This window comes from Limulus polyphemus, unplaced genomic scaffold, assembly GCF_000517525.1.
Source record: "Limulus polyphemus unplaced genomic scaffold, Limulus_polyphemus-2.1.2 Scaffold705, whole genome shotgun sequence".
NCBI classification, from domain to species: domain Eukaryota; kingdom Metazoa; phylum Arthropoda; class Merostomata; order Xiphosura; family Limulidae; genus Limulus; species Limulus polyphemus.
The window spans coordinates 196,180-208,930 of record NW_013666315.1 but is presented as its reverse complement, the minus strand read 5'-3'; the positions used below and the strand labels follow the sequence as shown (position 1 = coordinate 208,930).

Genomic DNA, 12,751 nt, shown 5'->3' with positions numbered 1-12,751 from the left:
ACTTCCACTGTCGTAACAGTATATTTTATAATACCGTTTTCAATGTAAGAATCTGCTTTTTCTTAGGGATCATATGGTTATTTTATTACATCCAAATATTGTTTATTTTTGTATTTGGGATAGCTACCAGGGTATCTATATTTATAAAACAACATGTATTGTTTAGAAAGTTATATAATCCATCTGCCTCTACATTCAGTTGATGCCTTTACAAAGACACCAGTCACTGTTTCTCATATACCAGTATTAACATTTTGAGTATTAACCTTTGACTTAGATAAAACTTTTGATTAAAGAAGCTCACCTCAATGTACAAAACCATCTATGGCTGAGCGTACAATAAATTCTATTTAAATATCACTCATGTTTTGCACGTGCCTATAGACCTGTGTGTGTGTGTCCATTTATTATTATGTTTGTAAAGTCTGTTATTCAACTGTAATTTACGCAGTATGAATTTTATTAACAGTTTGAATTTTATTTTATTTTAATTTTGTGCTGGTGATGAAATATGCCTATTCCAAAATGTACAAACTATAAATAAACATACCGTTTGTCACATGTATTTTTTTCTTGTTCTTACTATGTATATTAATTTAAAATAATTTTGTATTAGACAGAGCTGAAGGCTATTTTAAGCACATGTATATTTGAAAGTTTGTAAATTTGAATTACTTAGACATCTCAAGATAAATTGTGAACATTTATTGGTCATAAATTGAACCTGTTATTTGTATAACCATAAATTATATTCATTTTGAATTAATGCTGCGCCAGAAGTATTTAATTTTAAGTGATTTAAACCTTACTGTACCAAGGTGATCCTTTTAGTTAAAGATAAATCTTCTGCATATTAAAAACAAAATTTTATAAAGATGTGTAGAAGGTAAAAAGTTAATTCTAGCTTAGTTTAATTTTTTGTAATAAGTTCCCACTATTCCAAGTAGTATAATCTAGTAATTAACAATTAGTGAAACTATGATAATTTAGATTATAACTATGAATGTAATGTGCCTTAATTTATTATATAAAGCTTCATTTTCTCACTTACATCTTTATTGAACATATGTTTGTTTGTGTTTAAGGGCAAAGCTGACCATTGAGCCACTGGGTGGCTTTACTAAAGCTAGTAATTTGTTTTTATTATCCAGGTGAAAGCAAGTGATATTGATAGTTCTCCAAATTCACAACTGTTCTACTCCATTATTGGCGGGGACAAGCGAGGACAGTTTAAAGCTGACAAAGATAATGGGTACATTATTGTGGCTTCTCCCTTAGATAGGGAATTGGTAAGAATTACAAAATTGCATTATACATACACATTCTACAGTAAGCACATATTTTTAACTACATTATTTTTACAGAGTAACTGTATTTTAAGATTTCCATTTTAGTCTATTAAGCAACCAAATATTATTCAAAGACAGTCTTCCATACTAGGTTTTTAGGATTATGTTATACTTGATGTTTCTAGTCCTGTATTTAATTTTCCTCTCAGTTTATACTCCATGCATTATTCTTCTGTTCTTTATTTTGTACTGACATAATTAATTTTCTGCTCTAGGTTTCTACCTATGTATTAGAAATGGAGTGTAAAGACAGTGGTACGCCTTCCTTATCTACGGTTGTGCTGGTTAATATTGAGGTGTCTGACATCAATGACAATCCACCTTTGTTTTCACAGGCAAACTATACATCCATTGTCCAGGTAGATATCTTTAGCAATTTTGTTAATGTAAAATGGTTTGTTGAAATGTTTTATTTCAGTAAGAGGATGGATAAGGTTGGTAAGAATAAAAAATACTGATCTTGATTTATTAAAATTTTGCTGTAAAAATCGATTTAAAAAAAAAAGCATGTAAAGTTGTACTTATTAATGCATATAATTGGAAATCATGTAGGCTTAGGAGTAAGTCTTTTTTTTGTTGTTTATGTAATTGGTCAACTTTGAGAGGAAAAAAACTAATGCTCATCTTACCAAATTAGGCCTGTCAGGACTTTAAAAGTAAAACAAAATATATGTATATTTTACAGCAAAAAGTGTGATCATGTGGTACTTGGTAGAAAGTGATCAAAACCCCTAATAAAACTTTTCTATTCACAGACCTATAAGACTGTTATTAAATTTGGTAATAATTGGTACAGAGTCTGTGTTATTTATGCAAATGTATGATGGAAAAGTTTTGTGAAAACAATTGTGGTTAACTTCGGAGAAGCTTATGCCGGTAGGTAGGGTGATATTGTTGCTAATGTGAGATATGATTTATCAAGCGTATGTAGTTTCAGAAATATTTTTCTAAGTTAATAGAAACTCATTGTTTTAAAATGATGTGTTATGCATTGTGGTGCAATATCATTTGGTTAAGTTTAGTTTTTTTTTGCTAAATTAGTTCAGTAGAAATAAAACGAATGAGTTAATATTTAATAAATCTTCCAAAATCAAAAAATACCTATTGATAAATTACTCTGTAAGCCTATAACTCAACTATTCACACTCATGCTCTTACCAGTAAGTTTAGAAATAAACTTACATCTTGGAACTTTAGTTGATATTTGATGGTCACTATCAGTGATACTTTCAACCAAATAAGTTTAATATTAACTCCACCTTAGTAGATAAAAGAATTATATAAAATTACCAGGCAGGCAATAGCACTGCTTATGTAGGGATTGCTCAGATTGTTTATTGAAATGGTGTTTTAAATATCTCCTCAATAGGTCATCAGAACTTTACAATACTATACAGTGTTTTCTTTTATAACAATAGCTATGTAATTATTGAGTCACAAGTTTTGGAACTGTCTGTGAATATCACAGCAAAAAGTTTGAATTTCTTGTTCTTCTGCTTCTTCTTTTATTACATGGTAACTCAAAAACCAAAACAATGGTGTCAACCAATTTCACTGAGATGACATACTTTCAAATGGAATGTCCGCTTTGATAAGTATTATTAACTAGTAGTAATTAAAAAAAAATCATAATTCTAGTGTAAACGATGTTATCATTACCCCTTGAAGTTAGCTTTCTTACAGAAATTTAGTGTTCCATTATAAAGGTTAAGTACAGGGTGAAACAGGAATTACCAGCCATTCATAAATAATAAATATCACAGTTGGAACCTCATTGTAATTAGAACTTGGTTATAAATACAACCATCCTACATCTATTGAAACACTGATTTAAACAAAACAAGTAGAGAAAAAAATTTTCAAAAGAAGTCAATATAGAGATGGTTAATATATATCCTTCAAAAACAATTCAAACGAGATAGTAGGGATGGCATTTGCATCATCCTGACATAATAGCTGTTATGTAGGAGTGATGCAAATGCTATCCCTACTGTCTTGTTTGCATTGTTTTAGAAGGATTGATATTAGTCATCCCTACATTTATTTCCTTTTTTGAAAAGCTTTTTCTTTACTTGTATTTGTCATTTCCAAGAGACAGAGTTAATGTGCTAGTTATAATTTGATATTATTAGGAAAAAACTAAAAGTACAAGACCTTTCACTTCTTTTGTTCAGCACTATGACCATTAGCACATTATCTGTTGTTAGCTTACTCAACCTTGCATCTTTGTTTTAATTGAACATCTCTCTCTCTGTATTATGTCTGTTACTTATTTCTGTGATTACATAAGGAAGGATTGTCACAATAGCTTATCAATGTGGCATCTGCTTATTTCCTTTTATCTTTGGTTTTCTTCACATTTTGCTGGTTATGTGCTAGTTCATTTTTATTTAATATTATTTCTGTGATGTGTAGTTTGTGAATTGCTTGCTTAATCTTTTTTTTTTTTATTAAAATACAAGTTATGGTGCTTGAAATATTTTTAAAAAATTTTATCATAAGCTTTAAGCAGCCGTATTGTATTAGAATTTGTGCACCACTAGATATGATTTTGATATATGACAGTTCTTAACTGTTAGTATAAATACAGCTTCTGCTTCTTTAGTGGCTCATTTTTTAATTATGTTTTCATATGACATTAACCCATTCACTGTGGCTGGTACATATATGGCCCATAAATGTTTTTTCTGTTCACTGAATCAACTCATCAGAATCAGTGCTATCTAGTAAATCCATAAAGTAACCTAGATTTTCCCTAGCTTTATTAGTGCTTGCTGCCATGGCAGTGAGATGTTGTCTCTCTGACATCTTGAGGGAAACTGAAATATAGAAGGCAGAAATGAGTGACTTACTCTACGACAAAATTACCACAGAAATTTTTGATCCGACACCTTGCATGGGAATTTTAAAAGCAAGAATTCATATGTGTAATATTTGCAGTGAATGTGCTAATGCAGTTAGTATCTTCAGTTTTAAAGTTGCTACACAATAAAACATGTAACCAGTAAATATATTTAAGCTGCTTGCATCCACATTGCAATGACCCAGGCTCACCTGCTATAAATACCTGAAATAGGCAAAAGGAAATACATCATGACTGGAACTTGAAACCCAGATCTTTGATGACAGCTCACACTAGTATTTTTAGAATTTTACTTCACAAGCTGAGATACCAGAGCTTCAGACTTTAGTCACAAAACTCCACCTGGTTTATTACAATGTGAAACAGCAAAATTCAGAAGTGCTTACATGTATTGTTCTTGCACTGTAAAGGTTTTGCTTATTTTTTATGTGAGCACACACAAGATTTACACCTTTACAGTTATGTCACAATCACAGACTTGCAGCAGGAAGGAAATTAAGATGTGCATTAGATTTATTGTAAAATATAGACTTCCAATATAATGCCGTTTGGATCAGTATAAAAATGAAAACTTTTAATCATTATGAGAACAAGAAAATTGCAAGCGAAATGAATATGATATAATGTTCATTCAAATGTAAATAACATCCTATACAAGTACATGTTTATATACCATCCTGAAGCTACTTCCTATTTCAAGTATATTATTCATTAGTGGTATCTATCTCAGTTGATTTATCTTCTTCCTTGCAAACTTTTTTTCACTAAGTACAACTGTCAATCATTCTGCTTGGAACAATAATCAAATTATGTTTTTGATGAACAGTTTAAAACAAAATATTGTCTTTGTCTTAGCTGTTTATTTCAAACTGGAGTATACTGGTGGTAATGTTTGAGACATAAAATAAAAAAATGGTATGCATATTCTCATTTAGTAAAATATTATATAGGATATGTAGCATACAAATGTTTAGTGTATAAATAATAGCATTTCCATATAACAATATAACTTGCAGTTCTACTTTGGGTGATTGCTACAATTTAGATGAGTTGATACTTTGCACTACAGTCACAATTGATGTACTTCACATAGTGTGCCTAGCTTGGTGACAGTTGAACACTTATTGTCTTTATATTTGTATTACATGGATAAGTTAATCTCTTCTGGGTAATAGGCAGTACAAATCAGCCAGCTCTGTTGTGTATTGTTAAATTTTTCATTGAAATTTTGCTCCAGTTTTCTTCCATGAAAAAAATTCTGAGCAAATTTTGAATGCTTTACTTCTTTTTAAATTCAATTAATTATGTATATTCACTTCAAATGCAATGTGTTGTAATTTTAGGAAGGAAAACAGCGAGGTTTCATCGTACTGAAATTTTCAGTCACTGATGCTGATATTCTCCCAAACACAAGTCCATTTACTTTTGACATTGTTTCTGGAAATGAGGACAACTCTTTCCGTTTAGTTCAGCAAGATGCTTCTCTGCGTACTGCAGTAATGTTCAACTATAAGTATAAGAATGAATACATTCTTTGCATCAGGGTTTCAGATGCAGGTGTACCATCTCTTAGCAGTGAAACATGGGTCACAATTCATATCATCAAAGAAAGCCAATATCCTCCTCTGTTGAGTCCTTTGAAGGTTGCTGTTAGTTCTTATCTGGATGAATTTCCTGGAGGTGTAATGGGGCGTGTCCATGCCACAGACAGTGATCCCTATGATAAGCTGGTCTATGACATTGTGTCTTATCATAAGCATTTATTTAAAATTGATCCAGAAGATGGAACACTTGTAGCCTATGATGGATTGGATGTAGGAAGCTACAGTATTAATGTAAGTGTCAGTGATGGAAAGTTTATTTCATATGGAACTGTATTGGTGGAGGTATTTGTTGTGACTGAAGAAGCAGTCAAGAATAGTGTTGGTATTAGTTTGGATGATATTACCCCAGAGGATTTCTTACTTTCTTACAAGAAAGGATTTCTGAGAGCAATTAGAAGTATTTTAAATGTTGGTTTCCAAGATGTGGAGATAATCAGCTTGCAACCCTCCCTAGAAGAGTTTGGTAGAAGTCGCAGGAGCACGAGACAGGATCTAGATGTCTTGTTTGCAGTAAAGAATGGTATCCAAGGGTTCTATCCACCAAGTATAGTTTTAATAAAGTTAAAAGAAGAAAAGGAATCCTTTGAATCAACTATTGGTCTCCTAGTTGTGAAGGTAAAAAAAAATAAGAATTCCAAACAGTATTATTTTCTCAGATGTTTTCTGTACTCAGTTTTTTCATTCACCCTCTCATGCATCATAAATAATACCCCAGATATAGGTGGTGTGCATGATCATTTACTATTTTTTATCTTCAATACTCATTCAAACAAGAAAAAATATATAATGTGTGATTAATTAAAATTTAGTTTTGCATTTAAATTAATTTTTTGATCTATGTAGAGCATTGTTGTTTTTCATAGATCCAAGAAAAACAGAGTTTAAAATAGAAATATAAAAACCATTTGTCAGTCATTAATAAGCTTTAGGGTATTTTACATTACAGAAAATTATTTTCTGCTTCAGATTTCGAAAGCAATATGTCAGCTTTAGTCTTCAAATAAATTTTTGTTATTTGTGTTAAAAAATATTGTTTAGTGCTTACTTTTTTATATATCAAAAACCGACTAAATGGTTAAATTTTTTTTCATTTTTACTTATTTTTTCTTGTTGGAAGTATTTTAGGATAAATTTATTCATGATTTTGTGATAAATTCAGAAAATAATTAAAACTTTTTAACTTTTTATTTTTGCTTTATTTATTATTACTAGGTTACTGAAAATAGATGCACTAAAACCTTTTGTGACCATGGAGAGTGTATTGATAATGTTGTGCTAGACAAAGTCCATGCTATTAGCATTACAACAAAGTCCTTTAGTTATGTTTCTCCACAACATTATAGGCACTTGGAATGTCACTGTGAACCTGGTTATGGCGGTATGTTTGCTATTCTCTTTAAATGTAATAGAACATGCCCAGGGTAAAAACTATTAATTCATAACTTTTGGTGATATATTTGAAGTACTAATAATAATATTTTTTGTAAATATTATGCTAATGTGGTGATTTCAGTTAAATCGATTTCCGAAAAGATTAATTAGGTAGGTCCACTATATATATTGGGAGGTTTTAGCAAGATATGTTGCAAACAAATACTGAGTTTTGCTAAAACTAGTTAAGTATTTACTAAGCAATAAATAGACTTGACACAAAATGTGATACGCAATGAAAAAAATCTTTACTTAAGACAAATCAACAGCACATATACTTCACTTTATGGAAGATAACTGTTACCTTTTACTGGAGTTGTGAATTACAAAAGCTGGCTATACTTCCTCAAGACTTATTCCCAAGCTGACCAACTCACTAAAGATGATGTTCCACAGTGACCAAGTGTCAGAATTACCTTGAGTAATTGGCACTATCTACATGACTGGTCTGTCCTATTCATATATAACGAAAGTTTTAACCTTGAGATATCACCTGACCTACCATAGGAGGATGCTGTTGTCAACCTTCAGCTTTACAGTTATACTACCCATGGGCAGACCAGATGTTATCTCCAAGGGATGACAAATAGTAAAGGTAGCTAGAAAGAAATCAACTTAATGACTTTTTTGGCCACATGTTATGCAAAAACTACACATATTAAAATAAGAAGTTAGATAATGTATGGTATATTTGCATACCACACTCATATGTACAGGTCATTTTTTAATATTGAGTGTGTTTGGAATTCTTGGATTTCTGAGTTTGTTTGTTACAAAACCAAATAAATGTGATTATTGAATGTGTATAATCTTAATACTAATATAGTATTTGCCCTTTTCATATTTAAGATTATATTTTTCTCAATTTAAACATACAGTAAGATGTATGGTATATTTTTCACTAAAAAATCTAGTGATTAAATTTAATATTTAAGTTATAAACAAATGGAAATTATAAGCTTATTCATTTAAGCTGTTTAAAATAAAGTAAAATACATATCTGACACCTAGGGACAGCAACAAATGTTAAAAGCTAGGATAGTAGTAGCTTAACTCAAGAAACTGTGACCAAATATTCAATTTGGCAGGCCTTTTCATGAGAAAAACCATCTATGTATGGTGATTCACATGTGCAAATGAATTTGTGGATGCAAGGGTGCTTAAAGTGATGTATTATGACAAGGAAATAGCAAGAAAACATTAACTCTTTAATGATATCAAATCCACAGCCAATAATTTCTGATTTCCTTTAACCTTGAAATGTTTTCAATTCAATTTTATTGCCTTTGATTGCATCTTCTGTATTTACTTCACAATTGATCATAATAAATTAAAGATCTATTACTATGCTGCTCCAATTTTTTTATAGGTAACACATTTCCACCTTTCTCAAGAGTATATAAAATTCTAATATGATGTGTGAATGAATATTGAAAGTGAATTAGTCATGTAGTCTTTTTTGTGCAATTTAAAATTATATAAAGCCCATAAAAACTTTCGGGAGCAACAGGGAGCCTATTTGTTGATGCATGCTTTATGTCTGATGGTCAAATGTTAGAAATCTAAAAGTTTCATAACAATTATGCCAATTTAAACTTTATAGTATGTCAGTATTTATTGGAAATTCAAACAAAGTACTAAACTTTTCTGTGATGTTTAATTATATTTCTGCATATAAGAAAAAAGCACACTAAAAGTTTCCACATGCCTGGTCACTTTTTTTAGGCAGATCCATTACAACCTAGGACATGAGATACAGCAAGTTATATATGTATATATAATATGTTATTTTCTGGTATTTTATATTCCACAGCCCAGAACATAAAACTTGATTACCACTCTAACTTAGAAATATTTAACTTTAGCCAGCAAATAAATATTTAAAATATGATTTAACTTGCTGCTGATTGAAATAAGAGACAATGACAGATTGATACCCTTCATTGATTCTTACACAATATAAAATAAACTGAACAGAATTCAGTCAGTCTAAGTTAAAATAAATTAACTGAATGGAGGTTAATATTAACTCAAAGTTTGACTCTATTAAAAGCCACAGACAAAAAAATACAAGAAGATGCTGACCAGTAATTCAACCATCTCAGAGATAGCAAGTACCACAGTTGCTATGTGTAGAAACCAACATATTTAACTAACTGACTTACAACAAAGTTTCTGGTTTAGAAACAGAACTTGGAAAATTTGAAAAGTTTGTAACTAAAACTGAACTAAGCTATACAAAAGGAGAGTAGGTGGCAGCTGCTTATATTATAGTTTTCTCCTCGACAGGAAGTCGTTGTGAACATGAAGTGAATGAATGTGCACGCCGACCTTGTCCACAGTACCACATCTGTATTCCACATGGATCTTCACTAGGTTATACGTGTAAATGTCCAGATGGAAAAACGGGTGCATTTTGTGATTTGGAGAGAGGAACTTCCTGTCATGGTCCTTCATGTTATGAAGGTAAATCGTAATAGCTTGCTGTATGTGATAGAAAAAAACAACAACTATGAACATCTAAATGTTATCATGTATGAATTTTAATTACTTTGAAGCTGTTTATTTTCTTAGCAAATTGTCACTATTTTAAGGTTAATGATAAATGAGCAGTTACTGTTAAATGTACTGCATTAACATGTACAAGTCTGGATTCTTCATTTCCCAGTTAACTTATCAAATGAAAAGTGTTATATATTAATATAAAGGTTTTGAAATTCACTAGGTCCTATTTTCTCTAGTAATGTCATTGTTTGAAAAACAGGACATTTTAGAATACTATAATTCTTAAAATAAATTCATTAGTTTGTTTGATATATTCCAGTTTTTGAATATATAATATATGAATACTACAAGCAACAAGTTTTTCATCCAATCTGATATATTATAAGGAGTTAAGATTTCTGGTTATATTATTAACACACACCAAATAAAATGTGATTCTGACATTTTCTGAATTACATTAGTTGTAAGATTTCATGTTTTTATTGAGTGTTGTTGAACAACTTTTAAGGTACTTCTCAGTCCTTGTTGACTCGCCTGAATACTAACTGTCTGCCTAGCAGGTTATAAAAATATTGAATGCAACAAATCCATTATAAAAGATAAAAATGTCAATATATCAGGATTGTTGAGGGTTGTGCTACGAATATTTAGCATTTCAATAGTATATTTATAAGAAGTTTCTTTTACTGTAATGCTTTTCTTCTAGTAGGCTATTTTTAAAGTTGATATTTAATGGTAGAAGTATTTTATCCAGACCCATGCATTGTTACAAAGTTTTGGAATCACCCCCTTCATGGTCATACTTTACTACAAGTGTGACACCTCTGTAGTTTTCTTGCTGTTTCATAAAGTTTAATTGACATTATTCATTTTTTTATGATATAATAACTAATAGCACACTCATCATGACTATGGTATTTGAATGGCTTTTTATCTTTAATATTGGACATGGGATGCCCACAAAACCAGGAGTCACTTATCAGCCAAAATTTATCACAATGGAGTTCCATGGGTATAATTTTCTGTACTCTATCCTCTTAGCTATGTTTCAGTTTTTAAAATATCTATAATACAATTTTTGCACAAACTGTTAAAATATATTGAGCTGTAATATACCTCATCAAATAAAAAAAAATCATCAGTCTGCATGACAAACATGAAGTCACATTCTTGGTGTTGTAGAAGTTGCTAGTTACGCATTTCGTGTTTTCTGGAAGGTTTTTCTTTCATTTCAGTTATCTCATTGTTTCTGATTTAATATTTTTACATTACTGTAAGTTTGTAGTTATCTTCACTAGAGCCCGGCATGGCCAGGTGGTTAGGGCACTCGACTCACAATCTGAGAGTCGCGGGTTTGAATCCCCATCACACCAAACATGCTCATCCTTTCAGCTGTTGGGGCATTATAATGTGACGGTCAATCCAACTATTCGTTGGTAAAAGAGTAGCCCAAGAGTTGGCGGTGGGTGGTGATGACTAGCTGCCTTCCCTCTAGTCTTACACTACTAAATTAGGGGCGACTAGTGCAGATAGCCCTCGTGTAGCTTTGCGTAAAATTCAAAAACAAACAATCTTCACTAGAAAATCCACAGATAACACAAACGATAAAGAGATATCTAGTCTTCATAAATTATTGGCCTTTTGAATGGGTTGCCCTTTAGATATGGTGGATGCAGTTAAACTCCCTTAAATTTTCAGTATATTGCTTTAGTATGAAAGTGAAAATCTATAATGAACAAAAAAACAGCCTTAAATTTTCTTCACTAAAATTATATATTCATGGGAAAATGTAGAATTCAATTGTTTTTTTGTGATAGCAGATCTTCATTGTTGATGTTTTAATTTATAGATATGAATAGTACTTTTTTATACTTTGTTTATACATAAAACAACCCATGGGTAGATTTTCTCTTCAGCATATAATGAGTGTTTTAAAATGTTATTAAGGAAATTAAATCTACATATTTTGAAGCTATAGAGTTTTTAAATGAACAACCTAAATTCATGAAATGTTTCTTTTTTTCTAGAGAAACATCCAATTTACTTCAGTGGAAAGAGTTACACTCACTATGAACTGAACATTCCCTTGAATCGTCACTTAAGTGTGGCTCTGCGAATCAGGACAAAGCTGGCAACTGGAAATTTGATGTATGCTGCTGGATTAAGAGATTATAGCATTTTAGAGGTAAAAGTATTAATTATATGATACAGTATTATTATAAGTTGCTCACTTCTTATAAGGAAAATAACCTAAAGTCTTTAAAGTATAGAAATACCAAAAAGTACTAATTTGAATGTGGGGCTAAAGTATATCCCTATAAATTCTTATCAGTAAAACTAATCAAAAACAAATAAGTATGACAAAAAACAGAAATAGGAAGAAAAGCCAGAAAAAATAAGAATTTTTAACTATTATCAGAGTAAAATCTTATCACACTAAGAGAGAGCTTTAATAGATTTATTAGTATCACTAGCCAAGTTTCCCGGCGTTGCACGGTGAAAATTTAGATTTGAAATGTATAGATCAATATTTTTTTCAGCAACTTATTCAGTAACTAGACAAAAGCTGTGATGCAAGAAATAAAAAAGTATTTGATCAAACAAAGCTTTATTTGGAATTAGATCATGTTTGAGCTTGTCTTGTTTTTTGAGCCTGACGTTGACCATCATGTTGCTCCTCTGTTTCTTGCTCTCTGTAAGTTATTTGTCTTAATTTTTGTGCTTAAAGTCTGGTTTGACGTTGTTCAGAAGTTTCTTGTTGTCTATATCAAGCTTTCCTTGATGATTCTGACTGAACTCTGGCTTTGTGCTGTTCAACAGTTTCTTGCTGTTTTTGAGTAGCCTGCTATTCAGCTTGAGCTCAAAGTCTAACTTTACATTGTTCCAAAGTCTATTCCTGTATTTGAGCAGCCTGTTTTACAGCTTTGCTTGAAGTCTTTGATTATGTTCTTCTTCTGTTTCAGCTGCTCTTTGTGCTTGCATTCTTTTAGTGGCAGAAG

The 12,751-nt window shown here is 31.0% G+C and overlaps 1 protein-coding gene across 1 annotated transcript in view; it reads left to right on the top strand.

Moving 5' to 3' along the window:
- LOC106460087 (fat-like cadherin-related tumor suppressor homolog) overlaps positions 1 to 12,751 on the top strand; it is a 79,527-nt gene that overhangs the window by 39,775 nt on the left and 27,001 nt on the right. Inside the window, exons 21-26 of the mRNA XM_022386704.1 lie at positions 1,152 to 1,289; positions 1,565 to 1,708; positions 5,556 to 6,431; positions 7,029 to 7,194; positions 9,537 to 9,713; positions 11,780 to 11,937. Coding sequence (XP_022242412.1) covers positions 1,152 to 1,289; positions 1,565 to 1,708; positions 5,556 to 6,431; positions 7,029 to 7,194; positions 9,537 to 9,713; positions 11,780 to 11,937 — 1,659 coding nt within the window. The remainder of the gene's footprint in view (positions 1 to 1,151; positions 1,290 to 1,564; positions 1,709 to 5,555; positions 6,432 to 7,028; positions 7,195 to 9,536; positions 9,714 to 11,779; positions 11,938 to 12,751) is intronic.